The 24,020-nt window shown below is 48.7% G+C and overlaps 2 protein-coding genes across 2 annotated transcripts in view; one reads left to right on the top strand and one right to left on the bottom strand.

Moving 5' to 3' along the window:
- mast1a (microtubule associated serine/threonine kinase 1a) overlaps window positions 1–24,020 on the bottom strand; it is a gene marked incomplete at both ends in the record, with an annotated part of 111,233 nt that overhangs the window by 11,288 nt on the left and 75,925 nt on the right. The window contains 9 exons of the mRNA XM_079498464.1: window positions 8,158–8,273; window positions 8,897–9,019; window positions 10,097–10,198; window positions 11,203–11,368; window positions 12,818–12,950; window positions 13,536–13,674; window positions 16,367–16,575; window positions 23,270–23,346; window positions 23,509–23,576. Coding sequence (XP_079354590.1) covers window positions 8,158–8,273; window positions 8,897–9,019; window positions 10,097–10,198; window positions 11,203–11,368; window positions 12,818–12,950; window positions 13,536–13,674; window positions 16,367–16,575; window positions 23,270–23,346; window positions 23,509–23,576 — 1,133 coding nt within the window. The remainder of the gene's footprint in view (window positions 1–8,157; window positions 8,274–8,896; window positions 9,020–10,096; window positions 10,199–11,202; window positions 11,369–12,817; window positions 12,951–13,535; window positions 13,675–16,366; window positions 16,576–23,269; window positions 23,347–23,508; window positions 23,577–24,020) is intronic.
- On the top strand, window positions 198–4,059 carry LOC306922113 (putative G-protein coupled receptor 139; the record flags this gene model as incomplete). The annotated part of the gene is made up of 4 exons (XM_079499506.1): window positions 198–321; window positions 967–1,212; window positions 2,204–2,474; window positions 3,543–4,059. 4 exons carry the CDS (start codon window positions 198–200, stop codon window positions 4,057–4,059), a joined length of 1,158 nt encoding a protein of 385 aa, XP_079355632.1.

Raw genomic sequence — 24,020 nt, 5'->3', positions numbered from 1 at the left:
GTCAACACTGTGTGAGACTTGGTTTGCTCCAGTGGGCGTATTTATTAAGATAAAGGAGGAAATCAAAGGGAGGAAACTTAACTCTGCCTAGATGCTGATTGCTGAGAGACATTGATGAGGACTTATTTATTAGAAATTTCACTAGAGGACAAAGCCCCTTGAGATGCAGCAACGTGTTTTCAGGGGGGTCCTCAATGATGATGATGAGGAGGAGGAGGACCACCACATCTACGCTGGCTGAGGGGATGAGCCCCAACAACCACTGGATGGTCACCCTGCAAAAGGTCTTCTACCCCACCCTGGCTACCGTGGGGATCCCCTGTGAGTAGGTGTGTGTGTGTGTGTGTGTGTGTGTGTGTGTGTGTGTGTGTGTGTGTGTGTGTGTGTGTGAATACACCTGCAGTCCGGTAGATTCGGTGTGATTGGGATGTGAAGTTGCATCATTGTTGCATTTTTTAGTTGCTGCGTTTGTGTGTTTTGTAAAGTAGCGGCTAGCCTACATACATAAATAAACCAAATAAATAAATCCGCCCTCTGGTGTGCCTGGAAGCAAAAGCATGTGTTTGATCCGCACCAGAATTCGAATGAGCCTTCACACGAAGCGCACTTTCCGACAATATGCAGCAGGATTCCATTTTTTAAAGATTTGTTTATGGCTTTATTGATAGAGACAGACAGGAAAGAGGGAGAGAGAGAAGGGGAGAGACATGCAGCAAAGGTCGGGACTCGAACACGCGACACGCTGTCAGGCAAGAGCCTATATGTGGCATGTGCCTGGACCACTTGGCCAGCGGGCGCCCCCAGCAGGATTCATTTTAATCGCAGTAAAACATCCTGATGTGGATGCGAGCTAGGTCTATGCCGTTGCCACCCTCCTTTTTCAATGCAAAATGGCCAACATGGCCACCGTGTGAATAATGGTCTATAGAGCTAGCTTTGACCTTTTAAAGAAATCCTTTGTTCCAGCCAACGTGGTGACGTTCCTGGTCATCTGGAGGAGGACCTGCACGCTCTCCAGGTCCAGCAGGTTGTACCTGATGGCCATGGCCGTGGCCGACACCGCCGTGCTGCTCTCCATCGTCGTGCTGGAGTTCTCCCTCAAGTTCCTCCAGGCGGAGCCCTTCTGGAGCCACGTCCCCTGGTGCAGCCTCCGGGACGTGGCCAACTACGGAGCCTCCAACGCCTCCACCTGGCTGGTGGTGGCGTTTACAGGTATTACCGTAAGGCCTGCTGCTATACTCATCACCTCCACCTGGCTGGTGGTGGCGTTTACAGGTATTACCGTAAGGCCTGCTGCTATACTCAACACCTCCACCTGGCTGGTGGTGGCGTTTACAGGTATTACCGTAAGGCCTGCTGCTATACTCAACACCTCCACCTGGCTGGTGGTGGCGTTTACAGGTATTACCGTAAGGCCTGCTGCTATACTCAACACCTCCACCTGGCTGGTGGTGGCGTTTACAGGTATTACCGTAAGGCCTGCTGCTATACTCATCACCTCCAGGTATTACCGTAAGGTCTGCTGCTGTACTCATCCATCTTCTTCTTAGAGGTTATTCTATCGATTACTTTTACGATTAATCGAGAAGCGGTTTAAAAATATATATCTTTTGAAATTACTTGCAATTTTTCTATATATCAACAAATCAGCGGGAAAAATGTATCCATCCATCTGCAAACGCGTATCCGGAGTCGGGTCTCTAGTCTACAACATTCTCTGCACGTCCGTGGTCCCCTATAGCCTGGGGTCCACCTATGCTTTCTATGGCATATGCAGCTCCCGGCAGGATCCGCCGGGAGAATCTAGACGCAGCTGTGCGACATGAGACAAATTAATTAGAGAGAGAGAGGAGTGTGTGTGTGTGTACGTGTGTGCGTCAATTTAACAAAGGCGCAGACGATCAGAAAATCAGCAGAGAGTGATCGACGTTTGCGCTACTGTATGCCGAATTGGACTCGGTCCCAGACTTTTTTTTTTCTCCCTGGAAATAAAAACGTCTGGGTTTCCGAGGATAGTGGTCCCCTGACCCACACCAAATGTTGTCGTCCAAATCGAGAAAATGCGTTAGTAGAGCGTTCTTCCGGGTGCTTCTAACACCAGCGAGCAACTTCCATTGAAATGAATAGTGGGGGGCGGGGCTGTCCGCTCTCTAGTTCATACCTGTATAACTCCATGGTTGCACCCCGTGTGTGTGTTTAACAGCAGAGCGTTTCGTGGCCATCCACAACTGGAGGATGAAGAGCAGGGTGTGCACGGCCAGATGTGCGGCGCGGACCATCGCTGCCGTCTTCCTGCTCAGCGTCCTGTTGGCCGTCCCTCATTACTGGGCCAACGTCTCCGTGGTTGTCAACAACCGGAGCAGCTGCGTGTACGCCCAGGACGGACCCTACGACCGTTTCATCCACGGCCTGGTGTGGGCCCAGACCGTACAGGCCTACATCCTACCCTTCACCATCATCCTCCTGCTCAACAGGTAAATACAATTGTGGCCAAATTTGACTGATGGACTGCCATTGGATTTTTTTGAATTTTCGTTTTTTTCATGTCATATGAAAGCAGGGAATCATAGCTTCAAATTGACATATTGGTTGTTCAGTTTGACCCACCAGTTTTGGAGATATGGCTTATAGAGTAATGTCTTGCAGAAAACAGCGAGTTGAGAAAACAGGCTTGAAAGGTTCACTTCTGTGGTCTCTAACATTACACCTAGCTACATGTTTAAGCATTTATTTCATATTTATATGTCGATTTCAGCTCTGATATTTATTTCAGACATGCTCTAGTATGTGAAGAGTCTGCCTGTGCTATTAACTCATTTTGGATAAAATATAAATAAATTCAGTTTTTCTCCTCTGGTGAAAAGCTGGAGGTTGCACAATGGCAGGCTCTCAGTCAAATCTGGTCACTATACTGTAGGCCAGTGGTTCCCAAACTTTTTCATGTCAAGGACCCCCAAATTGACACTAATTAGCCCGCGGACCCCCGTTTGAAAACATATGCCAAGGACCCCCCATGAGAGGGAGGAGAGGGGGTGGGATTTGTGGACGGTGACATCACCGTCCTATCTACAACAAAAAGAAAGAAAATTCGCAAAAACTTTTTTTTCATGTTACAATTTTAGTTACAATGTGTTTGTGTAAGGAAGGGGGCTTGTCTGATAAAATAGTGAATCAAGCAACTTAAAAACTGTCCAGGGTGTTTACAAAAGCCAGAGTAGACGATGAAATGACCGCAAACATGTTTGAAAATCCTTCAATTATCTGTGTAATGCTGCGTTCACACAGCAGGCAGATGCAAAGATACAGTCTACCATTCATGTTCAATAAAGCAAGCGACATCGAGATACAAAGATAGCGGAGATACAAAGATACATCCGACGTTCGTAGCTGCTGCAAAAGCAGCTACAAAGCTACCAAAAAGTTGAGGTGGTTTCAACTTCAGCTACAAAGATACAAAGCTACAACTTTTACATATACCAGTGTTGAACGCAGCACAACAGTTAATCATGAAGTAAAGTGCCATGGCGCCCCCCTGTGGACAGGCTGACCCTACGGCAGATCTCTCTCAGCAACAACCGGGTGCAGCCTGTGCGGAACACCGCCTCCAGAGGTCACGTCGGGGTCACCTCCAGAGGTCACGGCCGGATCATCACGCCTCTGCTGCGCTCCAGGATGAGGAAGTCCGCACTGCTCCTGGTCACCGTGTCCATGACCTTCGTGCTGCTGTCAGTGACCCGCGCGGTCACGCAGATCGTGCTGCGCACTGCCGCGACCGCGGGACCGCACAACAGCGCCCCGGACCGCTACGACTACGGTGTGCCGATCAACGTGGCGGCGGACGTGGGCAGCATGCTGAGCCTGAGCAACGCGGCGGTCAACATGCTGCTGTACGTCTGCACACAGAGACGCTTCCGACAGGAGCTGGTGGCGTGCGCCACACAAGTGTTCTGCTGTTGCCGCCCCCTGGTGGCCTGCCTGAGACAAGTGTTCTGCTGTCGCTGCCCCCTGGTGGCCTGCCTGAGACAAGTGTTCTGCTGTCACACTGAGACTAAAGCTTAGCGTAACCACACAGAGAATGTTAGAGAGGCAGGGGATGAAATTCCCTTCTCAACGGGTCGCGCTGCGGTGTGTTGAGAGCTTGTAGATCAGCGATTTTTCGGAAGACGCGGCGTACGACATGGATTTCTACACAGGGGACACATTCTTTCAAACGTAAAATGCTGCGTTCAAGTTCGGGAGAGTTCGGATAAAAGGCAATCATCCTGAATGCTGCCTTATATATGGCATGCAGAAAGGGGGGGCATTTGCATTTCTTTCACCATAGTAAATGCTGTGTTTGTGGTCTGGAGAGACCACGCAGGTACAGACCCTGCCCTTTTACAGACAGGTAAAAGGGCAGGGGCTCAAGCCCCCTTTGAAGTCTATGTGTGCATGTGCCTGCAGCGTTGTCACAGCTGTTGGCCGTAAAATGAAAGAGTAATTTGTTTTGTTAAACATCTGCATTGCTTAATTTACTGTACAAGAGGTCTACACAAATAGAGAATGTAGAAGAATTGTCATTGCTGAATAAATAATGGACCTTGATATGGAAAAGGTTGAAAACCACTGTTATAGCATGCACACAGAGTATAGGCTGTCCTTCTATAGCAGGGGTTCTCAACGTTTTTGGCCGGGGACCCCCGGAAATGCTTTGGCAATGTCTCGGGACCCCCGCCCCGCCCCCTCCCGACCCCAAATATAAATTGACTGCTACAATAACCTTAACCCATTTTGGGCGGGAACCCGTTTTGGTGTTTTAAGCATTATGTTATAATTTAGCTATTGAAAAATAGCAGATCTACAAGCTCGTAGCGCGCCACTCGGTGGCGCGCTACGAGCTTGTAGGTCTGCTATTTTTTTTAAATCGTGGAAAAAAAACAAAAAAAACAAACATTTTTTTTCAAAATAATTTGGGGACCCCCCAAACTAATTTGGCGACCCCCCGAGGGGTCGCGACCCACGGGTTGAGAACCCCTGTTCTATAGCATGCACACACAGAGCGCTTACAGCGGTATAGACTCTACTTCTTGCCAACCGCTATCAGCCAATACAATACATAAGAACTTTCTCCCTCAATGCTTATGGTCCTGTGTCTGCCCTGGTCTTAATTACACTGCGCAAAAAGCATGGAATACGAATGTGTATATTACAGGAAACTCCCGTTAAACTTTCCAACAAACTCCGGTAAACTCCCGGATTGTACCATCACACCTGTATATTACCGTATATTACTGTATACTGTATGCCTGCTAAACTTGAGGTTTACGGGCAAATCTAGTGCCCATAATTGCCTGTTAACTCCTCTTTTCACGTGATAATGTCCATCTGTGCCTGATGTTTTACAGCGGTGACCAAAACCGAGCCAAAAATGGTCGAGAACCACCGTCCTAGATTGATGTATGCATTTACCGTGCTTACTGCAAGTCGCTCTGGAGAAAGATATGTCTGCTAAATGCCTAAATTGAAAATCCTAAATGATAGTGATGCCCTCATAGCGGTCATAATAATCACTTTATGGCTTTTATTTTACACTCCAGACTTCGAGGCCCAACTGTAACTCAATAAAACGTTGATTTTAGGGTGTTTGCTTTGCTCGCTTGGCAGCGCCACTACGGTAGGGCACTGGCATCGTGTTAACCATTCATAACAGCCATGTTTGATCAGGTAGATTGCATTTAGATTACATACTGTAACAGCCATCCATGTTTGAACGGGTAGGTTTCATTTCATTATTCATTTCCTATGAATAAGTGCTTTTCCAGACAGAGCAAACAACGAGGGCAATAACCGTCTTAAAGACACAAATATATGTGTTACACAGAACTGTATCACAGTAATAAGAATAAGAATAGGAATAATGGATTGCATTTTATAGCGCTTTTCTATTACTCAAAGCGCTTACAATGGTTCATTCATTCATACATTGGGAGGTGAACAATCAACGCCTCTCTCTAGGTCGTCCTCAGACGAGCCCTCCATCGTCGCTTCCAGTCATCCCGGTTCTCCATACATCCGGCCAGCTCGTTCTTTGCATTCCTGCATCTTTCTTGAGTACATCCACATAATTATGTGGATGTACTCAGTCTGCTGGCTGGGAGCAGTCTGCTGGCAGTCTGCTGGCTGGGAGCTCTTGGTGTCTTTGGCAGTGTCCTGCGAGTCTCATTGTCCTGGCTGCTATTTTGTCGCTCACCCTGAATATTCCGGCAGATTATTGTTGGTAACATGTGTACTCTTGCTGATGTTGAGCACTACACGTAGCATTCTGGTGTAGCACCCGTCTAGAGCCTTCTGCAGAGTTGGCTTCAGGGTCCAGCATTCACTGCCATATCGGAGAACAGACTCTACCGTCTCGTAGAAGAATCCAGCGCCAGCGTTGTCTTGCACAAGTGGTATAGGGCAGGGGTTCTCAACGTTTTTGGCCAGGGACCCCCGGAAATGCTTTGGCAATGTCTCGGGACCCCCGCCTCGCCCCCTCCCGACCCCCAATATAAATTGACTGCTACAATAACCTTAAACCATTTTGGGCGGGAACCCCTTTTGGTGTTTTAAGCATTGTTATAATTTAGCTATTGAAAAATAGCAGACCTACAAGCTCATAGCGCGCCACCGAGTGGCGCGCTACGAGCTTTTCGTTTTTATTTATTTATTTTTGAAAATAATTTGGCGACCCCCTAAAATAATTTGGCGACCCCCTGAGGGGTCGCGACCCCCTGAGGGGTTGAGAACCCCTGGTATAGGGTTTGGGATGACGCGTCAAAGTGTCCCTGAGCAAGACACTTAACCCGTTTAGACCGGACGAGGACGATTCTACAAATGTCTTCTAAATCCTGACAGTTTCTGAAAAACCCATGTTTCTATTATGTTCTATTATATTCAAAGGTAATTTCAAATTTCAGGGCAATCCACCCATTCAATTTTGAGATAATTTGTGTGCGAGTGGACATTCTGGCCTAAAAGTGGTGCTAGAGGAAATGCCACGGAGGTCGTCAAATTTAGTAGAGCTCTCTTCTCAGTGTGTGTGTGACTTTAGTAGAGTCACACACACACACACACACACACAGAGAGGAGCTTCCCAAAGTTCCAACACTAGCGTTCCTAAACAATTAACACAATTTATAAAATGAGGATGTTTTAGTAATATTGTTCCTGCTGTGTTGTTTTCTATACATATGGTCAACAATCTGAGGAAATCAAATCACAGACTGAGGCTTTAACCTTTGCTTTTAGGAAATACCCGAGACTGTTAAGATATTATGGAATATGCTTCTGAGCATATTGCTAGTTTGACTGTTTGAAGTTTGAAGTGCTCCAATCATTAAAGACAAATTGACAATATTCTATCTATGAGAGCTTGCAGATACAGTAGACTATTTTCACTGTGCAACTTGCTTCCATAGAAGACATCCATGGCTTCTATGGAATCATATCAATCCAGCCAGTAGATTTCACAAAATATTGTTAGGAAAGTGTTTTCTTTTAGACAAACAAAAAAAAAGTAGGATTAATTCACTAAACGAAAAGGAAAAAAATATGAAAATTCCTAGTTTCTTATTTCTTTTACAAGGCCTTACTTCCTTCCTACTGTCCTGTCCAACCTGACATGTGAAGACTGCTTTGCCCTTTACTCATAAGGCGAAGAAGGCAAACCATTACCAAATAAAAGCGGCATAGACCAGGGGTTCTCAACGTTTTTGGCCGGGGACCCCCGGAAATGCTTTGGCAATGTCTCGGGACCCCCGCCCCGCCCCCTCCCGACCCCCAATATAAATTGACTGCTACAATAACCTTAAACCATTTTGGGCGGGAACCCCTTTTGGTGTTTTAAGCATTGTTATAATTTAGCTATTGAAAAATAGCAGATCTACAAAAGAAAACAAAAACCTTTTTTTTTTTTTTTTTTTTGAAAATAATTTGGGGACCCCCTAAAATAATTTGGCGACCCCCCCGAGGGGTCGCGACCCACGGGTTGAGAACCCCTGGCATAGACAACAGGTTGCCAACGTGATGAAAAAGCAGAGAGGAGAAAGGGCAAGAGTGACGTACGTACTGTATCCAGACTTGCAAAGAGGCAAGCGAGCACAAAGAAGAAGAGGGTGTCAGGAAGACAAAATGTCTGACCTTACTGAAGCGAGGAGAACAGGAGGAGAACTGTCTGATCTCCACTGGCTCCGGCTCGTCGTCGTTCGTGTCGTCCTCGTCGTACACGTTGATGTGGCGGTAACGCTCCGAACGGGCTGCACACACACACACGCGCACACACACACACAGACAGACAGACAGACAGACAGACAGACAGACAGACAGACAGACAGACAGACAGACAGACAGACAGACAGACAGACAGACAGACAGACAGACAGACAGACAGAATATTAAACACTATTGAAATTGTGTGAAGTGAGGGGCACTCCGTTAAACATACATTGAAAAAGTCCATAGACTAGGCTGCCATATGACGTAATTTCTGAAAGCCAGACATTGGACGGCACAATGTTGAATGAAAAGTACGTTTTCTGACTCCGCAGTCCGCACGCACGCACGCACGCACGCACGCACGCACGCACGCACGCACAAACACACACACACACACACACACACACACACACACACACACACACACACACACACACACACACACACACACACACACACACACACACACACACACACACACACACACACACACACACACACACACACACACACACACACACACACACACACACACACACCACATCTTGTCTAAGTGTTGTGCCTGAGGAGTGGACCCCCTCGAAAACGAGATGATGCATCTCAAGGGGCTTATCCTCTAAAGATAATTCAAATAAACGCACGCACGCACGCACACTTGACTTACTGTCAAAGTAGCTGGTGTCCTCTTCTGACTCCAGGTGCGGAATGAACTCTGCCTTCTGTCTCAGCAGGCTGTTCCAGTCCAACTCGCTGAAGAATGGATGCTGCTTCACCTCGAACGCTCCCCCTAGTAACATTTAAAACACACGGTTTCAATGTCTCACCGGTGTACTCATACTGTGTATATTATGCTGATAATTACACAATCTGGGCATAGCATAAATACATGTGAAATATTCATGAATGAATAGTGGCTGTGCCATTCGTCCCTGGAGCTACTATGATTGAATTCACCCTGAGTTTTCTCTCCTATACATTATGCCCCTCTCTATGCTTTCCCACTGATCTGTCTCAATAAAGACAAAAATATGTTATTGACTTTCCACTGTCCTTTTGTCCTTTTCCATTTGAACCCTAGCGTCCCTATTTTCTGGTCATATCATAATGGGTGAACATTCGGTGAAAATAGGCAAACATTGGATGAAAACTGCAGTCCTCTCTGTACAAGCTCACAATGCATCATGGCGTAATGCATTGTGAGCTTGGGGCACCAATGGCTGAGTAGCTAAGGCATGTACTACTGTACATGTAGGCTCAGAAGCCTGACAGCGAGTCCCCGGGCAACAGAGTATAGGCTGTAAGCAGTGCTGTAGCCTAGCTTATTTTCAGACGGTATATCATAATTACTCCCTGCGCACGTATAGACTTTGCCACCGCATACTATATATATAGCATATAACGGCGGACTACACTACACAACCGGGTGTAAGTGGTTAAAAATAACACAACTGGGGCATTCGGGTGGCGCAGTGGTGCAGTGGTAAAGTGCCTGCCCACCGCTGCGAAGGCTGGGGGTTCGAATCCACCGCGGCGCATCCGGCTTCGTCGAACGTTTTTCTTTACGAGCACAATTGGCCCGTGTTCGGGGGAGGGAAGCCGGGACGAGAGGGTGATATTTGTCACTGCAGGTGGTGGTACTCCTACGGGCTGGGGGAGGGGTGGTTGGGGGGCAGGGCAGCACCTGTCAGCAGGGAGTGTTGGGCGGAGTTGGAGTAGGACGGAGGCTCTGTCATTCCGGTGGGAGCTCCTCCTCACTGGCAGGTGAATCAATAGCAGTGACAACACACACAATGTGTGGGGGCAGGAAAAGGAAATGGGACATTGCTGCCAACTGTGTCTGTGTTTCCAGGGCGTAGTACTGTACCTGTGCCCAGCCTCATGAGCGGGTTGGTCTGCAGTAAAGTGGAAATAAGGGCCTGAGCATCTGCAGGCAACGCATCGTCTCCATCTGGCCAAACGATATCATCTGGTGAAAATAGAAAAAAAAGAGGGCAGAGGATCAGAGTGAAAAGGATGAAGCCCTTCTCAGTTCAATGTACTATAGGGCAGTGCAGTGGTTCTCAATGTAGGGGTCCAGGGACCCCCAGGAGTCCTCCAGGGGGTTCCAGGGTGTCCTGTTCCCAGCTAAATGATTGATAAAAATGTGTACGGCTCATGAATAAAAATAAAATAAACAGAAACAAGATACAACATGTACATACACAACGTAAAACGAACACAACAAAGGATCAAGAAAATGAATAAGAAAAAGAAAACACATCAACGATGTCAGCTGTGCAGAGTTCCAACCACTGTGTAAGGCAGGGCTTAAAGCAAGACTGAAAATGATTTTTTGCAAATCTGCACTGATCTCATTAAATGACCCCTTATGAAATCCTCAGGACTGAAATCAGTCCCCAGGACTGAAAACTTTAAGCCCTGGTGTAAGGACAGCCTGCAATGCTAGACCATACGTTAACATTTTCCTCACTCGCTCCATGTAATCTCGCCGTTGACATTTCCAGATATACTATATCTAATAAGGTTAGAGCCCATTGGCGAAATGCAATTTTTCGATGCAGTTACTATATCGTTACACCCCTAACATTTGTGACTAAATTTGACTGAGGGACTGCCATTGGATTTTTTTTTAATTTTCATTTAAATGAAAGCAGGGAATCATAGCTTCAAATTGACATATTGGTTGTTCAGTTTGGCCCAACAGTTTTGGAGATATGGCTTATAGAGTAATGTCTTGCAGAAAACAACGAGTTGAGAAAACATGTGGTCTCTAACATTACACCTAGCTACATGTTTAAGCATTTATTTCATATTTACATGTCGATTTCAGCTCTGACACTTATCTCAGACATGCTCTAATATGTGAAGAGTCTGCCTGTGCTATAAACTCATTTTGAAAAGCTGGAATTTGCGCGATGGCAGTCTCTCAGTCAAATCTGGTCACATTTATCATTGAGTAGATCTCCTAACCTGTGATGACCTGTCCAAACAGTTCTTCTGGAGTGTCACCGAAGAAGGGCACGCAGCCCACCAGGAACTCGTAGAGGATGATGCCCATGGCCCACCAGTCCACAGGCTTCCCGTAGCCCTGACGGAGTATCACCTCCGGGGCAATGTACTCCGGAGTGCCACACACCTACAGAGGGTTGGACAAAGTAGGAAAGGAAATCTGCTACATCACTACATTAGGCATGTGTAAATATATAAATATTGGTAGTGTAAAAGTAACTCCTTAAAACCACTTGAACCACGGCCTCTCTATTCTGGAGCGAATATTCGAGATATTCAGTGTTGAGCGGAAACAGTGGTCAGTGGCATCGTTTCAGCAAAAGCCTAAGGTATGGCAAGTTCACAACGCGCAGCGTGCGTGCATGCGTTAGGTAATTTGCCTCTTTTTTGGCATGTTTTCCTCCATTTTATTTCTTTCCCCCCCCCTAGGTATGGCAGCTGCCATAGCTTGCCATACCCAGTTGACGCCCCTGGGAGTGGCCTCGTACATAGCCTTTGTGAATCTGGTCAACTAAGTATAGGGTTTAAGAAGTGATTACAAAGGCGAAGCATATCAATGTTAATTATTCAACTGGGTTGAATCTTTTTAGAGTTTCTGAATTTGCAATGAAGCATTGCGGAAGAAAAAGGCTCCATTAAGGCTCATGCCTTATGCCTACATTTCATTCACAAATAATGCAGGGTCCCAAGATGATTATTCCCATAATCAGAAATTCTGCTCACTGATTATCATCACTGAAGTGCTGTGAGTGCGACGTGCGTGCGTGCGGGCCTGCTGGCTGCTGGTGTGGCTACATCGTCCTGTCTGAATGAGAAATACTTCCCAAATCAAACATTTATTTCACATGATGATGAAAGCAAAGCCATGGACTGTTTCAACCGCAGATGTGAGCGGATTTACAAACAAGCCAAACAGATGCCTGCTGCTGGATGGCAGAGGGGACACATGTGTTGACCTGATTAATTATGATGACTAGATTAATTTCGGTGCGTACATCCTAAAGTGTGATTGCAAAATGGGAGTGTGTGTGTGAGGGGAATAATGAACATTATGACGATTTACTAATCCATTACAGGAAACATTATGATGCTGTATTTTGATAATCTATGTAAACCGCATGCACCCTAGTATCCCTACTAACCGATTATGTCATAATAGGCGAAGATTCTGCGAGAATAGACAACAAAGACATTTGGGGCAGTATTATGCGTGTCTTAAGTACCAGGTCTTATGACTTAACTTAAGACCTGGAGGTGTGGTCAATGCTGTTTGGCCACTCAGAATAGCCAAATGGCATTGATCACGCCTCCAGGTCTTAAGTTAAGTAATAAGACCTGGTACTTAAGACACGCATAATACTGCCCGAATGTGGAGAGGAAAAAGGACACAATTTCGAATTGCAGCCACCCGTAAGTGCTCTTTGAGAGCTGATTTGAAGGAGAGTAGGGATTCACATTCCTTTACGACTGTTCCACAATCCACATATTTGTGGCATAGGAGCAAACCCTTGTTTGAGCAGAATCTGGGTTGAACGTGATTAGTGGAACTCACTCTGGTGTATGTTGTGATCGTTACCTGTTTGTCCAGGAACTCCCTGGCATCTTTCTCTATGTGCCCCTCATACAGGTTGGTGGTGAGACTCATAAGGCCCATCTTAGACAGGCCAAAATCTGTCAGCTTGATGTGCCCCATGGAGGTGATCAGTAGACTGGATAGAAGACAGACACAACAGTTACACACGTTACCCAACATACCATTCCTAAACCAAACATCATTATGCTGGTGCACTTTAACCCATAAGGCCTTCTAAAACCTACGGCAGTTTTATGAAAGACACGCTAAAACCTGAGGTCTTTCTGAGAAACTTCACAGAATTGAATCCGGAAATGTTAAAGTACTGAAAAATACTATAAAACTACAAGGAGACGTGCACTCATTCCAGGCTTCAGAGATGAAGTAACGCTACAAATGGGTCCCGACCCGCTGTTTGGGAAACAGTGGTTTAGAAACCATATGTAATGTCTGTCGCAATATTCCTGATCTGTCTAATTCCTCTCTTTACCACATCATTTCAATATTTATTTTATTTTCCCTTTTTAATTCAAAAATAGGGAAAGTAGCAGATATATAAGCTCACAACACAGATTTTCACAATTTGTCATACGAATAAGTACTGTATATGTGGTTGGTTATGCTCATCGAACCCAGAGTGATACCACCAGTAAGACACCCTGAGGGCGAGAAGCGACCTTGCCCTAAAGGGCGGTGGAGAGTGATAGCAAATAATACGTACTTGTCAGGTTTGAGGTCTCTGTGGACGATGCCATAGTTGTGCAGGTACTCCAAAGCTAGAACAGTTTCAGCAAAGTACATCCTTGTGAGCTCCACAGGTAATGCGCCAATGTTCTTCAATAGAGTGGCACAATCACCTCCTGAGAGAAGAGAATTGAAAAGAACATTACACTGGTCTTTGCCAAGTCAGAGCCTAAGGTTATTTGAGTTGCTTTCAGGAGAGACTGGGCAGCAAGCGTCCTTCTGTGCGACATTATTTGATAGCAGGAATACACAGTACACCCTGAATGTAACTCTCATAGTTCAAATAAACAGTGGTGGGAAGGGAATTCTCTTGGAAAAATCTATGCAGATTTTTTATAACACCAAAAAAGAGCAAACAGTTAAAGCAACGGATACAATGTTGGAGGGGTTGTGGAGATGTAAATGTGACTCACAGTTTTTTGGAAAATGATACATGAGCAGATACAAAATATGTTGGGATATGAGGTGCCTATGAAGTGTGAGGTGTTGTATTTAGGCAACTTGATGGGGGGAAAGATACGAGGAGAGGATAGATATCTGGTGAACATTTTATTGGCGGCAGGAAAGAAAGCTATCACAAGGAAATGGGGCCATATAGAACCTCCAAATCAGGGGCAATGGGAAGAGGTGATAGAGGAAATATATCTTATGGAGAAACTGACACATCGCTTGCGACTACAGGAACAGCAAATGGACGATAAATGGTTGAAATGGACAATACATGCATAAGTAATGTAACACGCAATGTCGATTTTATTTGATTTTTATTTGATTTTTGTCTGTTTGTACTGTATGTTTCCTTTTCTGTATGTTTTTTTTCTTTCTTTTGTCATTGTTTAAAAATTAATAAAAATGTAAGTGATAAAAAATAATTTCAGGGCATTTGTGAATGTGTATTCCCGTTTGTTCTGGCCTGTTATCCTCAGTGAGTGGCTGCTACTACCACCACACACGTCTGGCGGTGTCATCGTGAATGAGTCACATACAGTACGTTACAAACGGCACCCTTCATGCCTGAGTGCGTCTCTAAGCTATAGCAGCTAATAGCAGAGCTGCGGCTGCAGTTGGGAGTCATGTAGCTACATGGAACTGCCCTCGAGGAAATAGAGTTCAACCAGAGAAGAGGATGTGGATGAAACAACTGAGCTTATTTCAGCCATGAAATACTATGACCACAGGAGGCCATTTAACTCGGTTTGACTTCCTACGCTGACTTTCTCGGTGAAATAGGAGTTGTTCAAACCGTCACCTTCTGAAGATCAAAGATATAGTCTGAGCAATTGCGCTCCCTATATTTCACCCTATTGATTTCATTCATTTATCTGATACTCTGACATCCATCACACTGAGGGTCAAACAAGGACAAGAAGGATATTTAAGACACTTGTATCAAAAAGCACAAAAGTAGAATCCTTAACATTACACGCTTCCAACTCACAAGGCCCCGAAATAAGATGGAAAAAATATTCCTGCATCCCTAGAATAAACACAAAAATAAGAAATGTACATTATTATTATCATATGATTTCATTTGAGCCTGTATTTAACCAGGCAGATCATGAAGAACTAATTTTGTACAATAAACTGGGTACATGGTTCCATCTCTCTGAGTCACAGACCTGAAAGGGTCCATTTTGTTCGAAATTATCAATAATTTATCAATAATCCTGTTTTTTGTTGTGTATTTATTGTTACTGGCAGAGCTGTGTCACTTATTCTGCCTCTTCTCTTGGCCAGTCTCAATGTGGTTTTTACTGGTTAAATAAAGGTTAAATAAAAAATAAAAAAATTGCTGGGGAACCACTGGAATCCCGCCAAGGACCCCTGAGAGTCCCCGGACCCCACATTGAGAACCAGTGATTGATGAAAAATGTGAAACCGATCTCTTGTCATTTTCCTGCGACAACAGTGATCAAGTACTGAGTTATGAAGGGGGATACGATGTTGTGATTCCATTAATGATAATATAATAATAATTTACCTAAAGTTCTTTAGACTTTTATCACAAGCCAAATATGTTATAGCAAGGACACAGGAAACTCGAGTTGCCACAAAATAAAGTCTCAGTCTAATCCTAATACATAGAAGAATCTTCAGAATGGGGTGCCAAGCACACCCAGTACGACTATCCAACAATATCCGTTACAACCAAAGGAAGAAAATGAGACCGAAAAGGCTCAAGCTATACCGCAAACCAGTGATGTTTTTGGCAGCAAATTTTGATTTTAGTTCTAGTCATAGTCTCTTGAATAGTTTTCATTTAGTTTTAGTCACATTTTAGTCACCTGGAATGTTTTAGTGTTAGTCTAGTTTTAGTCGACTAAATGTCATAAGATTTTAGTCGACAAAATCTGCAGTTGCAATTTATTTTAGTGGGCATTGATGCCGTCGTAATGAATGTTTTTTTCACTTGCTGAAAATAGCCGATCTACAAGCCCACAACGCGTCGCAGCTTGACGCGTTGTGAGCTTGTAAATCGGCTATTTTCAGCATGCAACTAATTGTAAAATGACTGGATGACTGGATCTTTTGTCCATTTGTCTAGTTTTTATTTGTAATTGTCAGTATATTTAGTCATAGTTTTAGTCATCATAGCTTAGTTTTTATTTAGTTTCCATTTAGTTTTCGTCAGTGGAAAAAGGCAGTCGACGAACATTTTTTGTCTTGGTTTTAGTCGACGAAAACAACACTGCCGCAAACAAATAACAATAATAAATCAAGAGAACCAAACGCTCTAAAATAAGATCTCAGTCCAAGCCGGAGGGCATCCGCCAAATAGCAATCCCCTTCAAAGTTCAAACCACTTACCCTCCACATACTCCATGACCATGCAGAGGTGCCGGCGAGTCTCAAAGGAGCAGAACATGGAGACGACGAAGGGGTTCTCGGCGAAGGTGAGGATGTCCCTCTCCACGAACGCCTGCTGGATCTGGTTCCTGAGGATCAGGTTCTGCTTGTTGATCTTCTTCATGGCAAAACGCTGACGCGTCTCCCGGTGCCGCACCAAGTAGACAGCCCTGCATGGAGGGAGAGATAGAGAGATACAGACAGAGAGAGAGAGAGAGAGAGAGAGAGAGAGAGAGAGAGAGAGAGAGAAATAAAATGCAGATAGAAAGAGGTTATGTAGAGACCAAGAACCAGAGAGAAGGCGCATCTGGGTAACACAGGGGTAATTCAAGTTGACTCCATTTGGCCGTGTTCATGTTCCTTCATTAGTTCACTGCATTAGTAGACTGTTGACATTCAAAGGAAAAGAGGGTGCTGTTTTCTCTTTATTCTTTGCAGAGGGGTCTCTGATTGCTGCATTAGCAATGGCTGTAAATGGTGCATTTATATAGCGCCTTTATCCAAGGCGCTTTACATAGATTGTGCATTACATTCACCCATTCACACACACACACACACACACACACACACACACACACACACACACACACACACACACACACACACGGCGGCGGAAACCATGCAAGGCACCAACCAGCACATCAGGAGCAATTAGGGGTTCAGTGTCTTGCTCAAGGACACTTCGACGCTAACTCTGGGGGAGCCCGGGTTCGAACTGGCAACCTTGCGGTTACCATCCAGCCACTCTACCCCTGAGCCACCGCCGCCCCATGGCTGGTTGGAGAGAGCCTGTCCAGCAGGGAGTGGAAGTGGGAGGCACAGCGTGTTCCTCTGCACACGTTGCAGTACGTCCTCCCAGTGAAACTTCTCACGGTCAGGTGAAAAGAAGCGGAGAGAGACTCGGAGTAGAACCGGTGCTCCTTCGCCTGGAAAGGAGTCAGCTGAGGTGGTTCGGGCATCTGGTTAGGATGCCTCTCGGGCGCCTCCCTAGGGAGGTCCTCGACGCACGTCCCACTGGGAGGAGACCCTGGGGCAGACCAAGGCGCAGTTGGAGGAAATACATCGACTCACTGGCCTTGGAACGTCTCGGAATCCCCCGGGAGGAAGGCACTAATGTTGCTCTGGAGAGGGAAGTCTGGAGCACTCTGGTGGAGCTGTTGCCCCCGCGACCCGACTACGGATAAGCGGTTGAAGATGGATGGATGGATGGATGGATGATGTGACTCCATGTGCATCGGGGGGAGACTTCTTCTTCATCTTCTGCCTTCTTTCAACGTACAGTAGAAACATTGACTTGACATTTTAAGATAGTTCAACTAGCCGTTCTACATTGACACGTAGTGAGCTTGTAGATCGGCCATTTGAACTATTTTAAAAAGTTTTCAAAATAGTAATTCACTGGTAGGAATAAACGCACCATTGGGTAGGTTTAAGTGATTTATTGACAGTGAAGTAATGGAGGGATGCAGGAGGGATGAATGAATACGGATGTGTAGGTTCCGGGGGGGTCGCCGACCCTGAGTCTTTGGGGAGGTGGTCGAATGGCACTCGTCGTGTGGCGTTCGTCGTAAGGCGTTCGTCTTACGGTGCGCATGGACGATATCCCCCGCAAGAACCTGAGAAGGAGAGGAGAGAGTTTTGTTTAATAGGTGGTGAAGGGGTGGGGGTGGGTTGCGAGAAGCCTGTAGGAAGGCGGCTAGTGTGCGACGCAGCGACGCGGGCGAAACATGGAGGATTCTGGGTGGTACTGGGCAGGTATAAATAGGGACAGGTAGATTGACGTGGGGGGCGGAGAGTGGCCTGAAGGGCAGGGCCAAGGTGCGTTTCTCCTCCCCCTGAACATCTGTTGTTCCAACTCCATTTCACTGGTAGGAATAAACGCACCATTGGGTAGGTTTAAGTGATTTATTGACAGTGAAGTAATGGAGGGATGCAGGAGGGATGAATGAATACGGATGTGTAGGTTCCGGGGGGGTCGCCGACCCTGAGTCTTTGGGGAGGTGGTCGAATGGCACTCGTCGTGTGGCGTTCGTCGTAAGGCGTTCGTCTTACGGTGCGCATGGACGATATCCCCAAAAGGAACAACGGGGAGCGACTACTAATTCTAAGGCAGAGGAGGTTCGTACGGGTGGGACTGGTAGGCTTGGGAAGCCCATCTGCCAAGCAGGTGGACGGCGTGGTCCTGGGGGCCTCGGCTGGCGGCGGTAGATGCGGCGCCGATGTGGAAGGAGTGGCGTGGAAGTTGTCTGCGGGAAGTTGTCTGCGGGAGTCGCTAGGGTGTTGGAGATTTGACCGTGTGCGATGGGAACCGAGCTGCGAGGCAGTGGTTCCGGTTGCGTGGGCGAAAGAGGTCTGGGGGTCGTGGCAGCGTCTGGTGCGGATGTTGTTAACCGGGGTTCCGAGGACTGACGGGGAGCAAGCTCTGGTCGTGGAGGCATGAGGAGTGGAGTGGCCGTGGCTAGGAAAGTGGCTAGTGAAGGCCGAGGGCGTGGCGAGGTCTAGGGAAGGGAGAGTTGTAGGGGCGGAGGAGCGAAGTGGCCGTGCCTAGTGAAAGTGGCTAGTGAAGGCGGAGGGTGTGGCGAAGTCTAGGGAAGGGAGAGTTGTAGGGGCGGAGGAGTGAAGTGGCCATGGCTAGCGGAAGTGGCTAGTGAAGGCGGAGGGCGTGGCGAGGTCTAGGGAAGGGAGAGTTGCAGGGGCGGAGGAGTGAAGTGGCCGTGGCTAGTGAAAGTGACTAGTGAGGGCGGAGGGCGTAGTGAAAACGGAGGGCGTGGCAAGGTCTGGGGAAGGGAGAGTTGAGGGGGCGGACGGTCCGAGCCGACCACGTAGGAGGGTGGAGGGCTGCTACGGAAAAGTGTCGAGAAGGAGTTCCGGGGGAGAAAGGTGACCGGAGATTGAGGGTCTGGGGCAGGATACGGGTCTGAGTGAGGAACCCGTGTCTGTGCGTAGTAGGCATTCTAGGACCCCCAAAAAAGGACGAGCAGGGTCTAGAACTGGGGGTGGGAGTGAGTCGGGAGGAAGGCGGATCGAGCGTGGGGGAAGTGGTCTAGCTGAAACTCCTGGGGCAGGCACTCTCGGGGCGGGACTAGCTGTGAGAAGAGAGAAGGAGGGGAGACGGGGGAGGGGGTGGATGGGAGGGGGGTAGGAGGGGGCGGAGGGGAATTGGGCGGGGCGGCCACCGGAATAGCTGTGAAGAGAGAGGGGGAGGACTAGCTGTGAAGAGAGAGAGGGAGGGGGGGACGCTGGGGAGAGCCAGCGTAGGGTGGGAGGGGGCCGGGAGGGCGGGCCGGGAGGGGGAGGGGCAGGCGGGCAGAGCCTGAGGGAAGGCGGGCGGCGCCGAGGGAAGGTGGGCGGGGCCTGGGGGCAGGCGGGCAGAACCTGAGGGAAGGCGGGCAGCGCCGAGGGAAGGTGGGCGGGGCCTAAGGGGAGGCGGGCAGAGCCTGAGGGAAGGTGGGCGGGGCAGGCTGGCAGAGCCTGAGGAAAAGCGGGCAGAGCCTGGGGGAAGGTGGGCGGGGCCTAGGGGCAGGCGGGCAGAGCCTGAGGGAAAGCGGGCAGCGCCGAGGGAAGGTGGGCGGGGCCTAAGGGGAAGTGGGCTGCCCGACCAGAGTACGGGCTGCCAGACCGGTACGTGCTACGTGGGGAGGGGGATGGGAGAGAACGGAGGGGTGGGGGTGGGGTTAGGGGAGGGGTGAAGGGGCGATGGGCGGAGCCATCGCCGGATTAGCTGTGAAAGAGAGGGGGGGCGGGGGAGGGGGGGATAGGAGAGAGGGAGGGGGGACGGGGGAGGGGGGGATAGGATAGAGGGAGGGGGGACGGGGATAGGAGAGAGGGAGGGGGGACGGGGAGGGGTGGGGGGGGTTAGGGGGGGGGCGGAAGGGTGTTGGGCGGGGCGGCCGCCGGACTAGCTGTGGAAGGAGAGAAGGAGGGGGGCGGGGGGTTTTAGGAGGGGGCGGAGGGGGGTTGGGTGGGGCGGCCGCCGGACTAGCTGTGGAAGGATAGGAGGGGGACGGGGGAGGCAAGCGGTGCCGTCCGGGGGAAACTGAGCGGGGGGGCGTACGGCGCCGGGAGGAGGGGTCAGGATCAGCATCATCATCATCATCATCGTCGTCGTCGTCCTAACCTTGTTCAATGTAGCCGGAATACAAAACACAAAATCAACAACGTGCACTAAATACAGCAATATCGAAAGGTGAAATGTAGAACAGAGTGTGTCCAAGCTGAAAGAACTGGGTGAGGAGGGTGGGAGGGGTAGGATGACGGGAGGGAAGGGAAGGGAGTTGGGTGGAGCCATCGGCGGAGGTGGCGGGGTGGCTGGGGGGGGGTGAAGGGACGGTGGGCAGAGCCATCACCGGAGGCTGTGAGGAGAGAAGGAGGGGGGACGGGGGCCTGGATGTAAGGCCGGGAGCGTGGCTGTCTGACTGGCGAGAGAGAGGAGGGGGGCGGGGGGGGGGGGGTAGGAGGGGTCGGAAAAGACGCTGGGGGGTACCAGCGTAGTGTGAACGCTGGGGAGATCCAGCGTAGGGTGGAGAGGGGCCAGGAAGGGGGGGTAGGCGGGCAGAACCTGGGGACAGGCGGGCAGAACCTGAGGGAAGGCGGGCGGAGCCAGGGGGGGCGAGGCGGGCAGAACCTAGATCAATGCAGCCAACCCGGTGGCGAGGGATGGGGGGGCGGGGGAAGTTTGAGTGGGGAGGGCGAGGCGGGCAGAACCTAGATCGGGGGGGGCGGTGGGGGGTGGAGCGGCCTGCGAGGCGGAGGAGGAAAAGAGGGACAGGATGGACGTGAGGGTGTGGGGGCAGGCGCTGAGGTGGGGGGGTTTGGAGGGGTTTCACTGATTGTGGGGATTGTGCTGGTGGAGGGGGGGAGCTTTGGAGGGTTGCGCTGTTGCGCTGTTCGGAAGAAATGTGCCATGTGGGGGAGGGGTGGTGGGGAGAAGTGTGGAAGGGAAGGGGTGGAGGGGAGGGAGGAGGTAGGGCTGGAAGAATGGCTGGGGCCTGAGGGAGGCGCGGCTGAGGGCGTGACTGGCTGACTGGCTAAATGAAAGGCTGAAAGAAGGCTGGGGCCTGCGTGAGAGGCTGAGAGCGTGAATGGCTGACCGACTGGCTGAATGAAATGGCTGAAAACAATTTAGGCATTTAGCAGACGCTCTTAATCCGGAACAACTTACATTAGGCAGGAACAAGCAAGGGCATACGTCACGTATAAAAAGCATTTATCATGAAACATGCGTAAGCTAAGAACGTAACTAGAACATAACTATATAAGACACTATACATGGAAACTAGCATATATACAGTACTATGCTATGACTACATGCAAAGCAATTATTGTGCTGTCTACATGACAAGCTATACGTCTGTTGAAAGGAAGGCTGGGGCCTGAAAGGGGCGCTGGGAGCATGGCGGAGGCTGGGGGCGTGACTGGCTGACTGGCTGCATGAAGCTGAAAGAAAGGCTGGGGCCTGAATGGAAGGCTGGGAAGAGGGGGGGCGGGGCCAACGCAGGGGAGTACGTGCTGAGTACGAGCTGGGTACATGCTGAGTATGAGCTGAGTACGAGCTGAGTACGAGCTGAGTACGAGCTGAGTACGAGCTGAGTACGAGCTGAGTACGAGCTGAGTATATGCTGAGTACGAGCTGAGTACGAGCTGAGTACATGCTGAGTACGAGCTGAGTACGAGCTGAGTACGAGCTGAGTACATGCTGAGTACGAGCTGAGTACGAGCTGAGTATATGCTGAGTACGAGCTGAGTATATGCTGAGTACGAGCTGAGTACATGCTGAGTACGAGCTGAGTACGAGCTGAGTATATGCTGAGTACGAGCTGAGTATATGCTGAGTACGAGCTGAGTACGAGCTGAGTACACGCTGAGTACGAGCTGAGTACGAGCTGAGAGAAGGAGGGGGGACGGGGGGAGCATGGCTATCTGACGGACAAAAGCTGAATGAAAGGCTGAGGCCTGAATGAAAGACTGCAAGAAGCCTGGCTACAGGGAAAGCACTGTGAAAGTGCAATCTGTTAACATTAAGAAATGCTGCGTGTAGGCATGGCCGCAGGGAAATGCACTATGAAGTGCAATCCGTTAGCTGGCTTTCAGCGACCCCGTGTGGTTTCAGCAAGAACTGCTCCTAGTTGCAGCTGTCACGGAGTGATGACGTGACAGGCTGCGTCAGGTTGTGAAACTTCGGGCTACGCTGTGGCTTAATGAAGGACAGTTGAATGAAAAACTTAGCTTTGTGAATTGTTGCGGTGGTGTGGCGGATGGATCATTCTGCTTGGCTCGAACAGCGTGACTCTGGACATGTGGGAGACGTCATCTGAACGGCGAGGGTCCCGTGTCGTGGCGGTGTGCCGGTTTCGAAAGTTGGGGCGGGAGGCGTCTGTCTGTGTGTCCGCAGCAAACGTGTTGGTGAGCCTGGGTGGCGTTGGAAGTACAGAACCGGGAACGGGAGCGCTGGCGAACGGGGGGCGAAAGTTGGAAGCCGTGGATGGAGGATGTTGTTGTTGCTGGAGGGTGGAGGACGGGGACGCCGTGGCTATATGGCGGCGGGAGTTATGACGAACGAAGGACGTAGAATGCTGGTTCCGTGGACGACGGTAAGTAAAGAAATGGTATTAATCGAAATTGCGAGAAGCCTGTAGGAAGGCGGCTAGTGTGCGACGCAGCGACGCGGGCGAAACATGGAGGATTCTGGGTGGTACTGGGCAGGTATAAATAGGGACAGGTAGATTGACGTGGGGGGCGGAGAGTGGCCTGAAGGGCAGGGCCAAGGTGCGTTTCTCCTCCCCCTGAACATCTGTTGTTCCAACTCCATAAAATGCCAAATCGGTTTAGGGATAAGGTGTATAGATATAGCCCCACATGTCTTACCCATATGCTCCATTGCTAATCAACTTGATGGTCTGGAAGTCTTCTTCACTTGGTGGCTTGATGGCTTTCCCCTTTCCCTGGTCAAATAACCAAAAGAAGAAAACAAACGTTAAAATATGTTAAAAATGAAAGTAGTTTACTCGTTTTAGCTTGAACTTTTGAACGTTTTGTGGATTATTTATCGGTTGACTTTGGTGTGCGTGTGTGCGTGCGTGTGTGTGAGTGTGTGTGTGTGTTACCTCTGCTGAGTCGTCGGTCTCTGGAGTATGTGGTCCTTCGCTATCATAGCCTTCAAGGCTCACGAGATCTGGAATGAAAACATGGCGAAAACAACAGATTAAAACATTTTTCTCACTTTTTCCACAATAAAATGCTTTGCAGCACAACAGCTGCTACAGTGAGATAGATTTTAATTTGCACCGGCGGAAACAACCTTTGCAAAAACAACCGCTCAAATTTCAAAACAGCCAAAGGGCCAAATATGTCAAATAACAGATAAAGAAAAACAAAGGAATGAGCATATCGCGCCTCTCACAGACATGCGCAGAGCAAGTTCAGTCAGGAAACTCAGGGCAGTTGCTGCCGGCCGTTCATTGGGCCGCCTCAATGAACGTCAAACAGACCTTAAGGGCTGTATTTTGCGTGTCTTAAGTACCAGGTCTTATTACTTAACTTAAGACCTGGAGGCGTGATCAATGCCATTTGGCTATTCTGAGTGGCCAAAGAGCATTGACCACGCCTCCAGGTCTTA

The sequence above is a fragment of the Electrona antarctica genome (genome assembly GCF_951216825.1).
Source record: "Electrona antarctica genome assembly, chromosome: 4".
Taxonomy (NCBI): domain Eukaryota; kingdom Metazoa; phylum Chordata; class Actinopteri; order Myctophiformes; family Myctophidae; genus Electrona; species Electrona antarctica.
The sequence above is the reverse complement of the archived record's forward strand: the minus strand, read 5'-3'. Positions and strand labels throughout refer to the sequence as shown.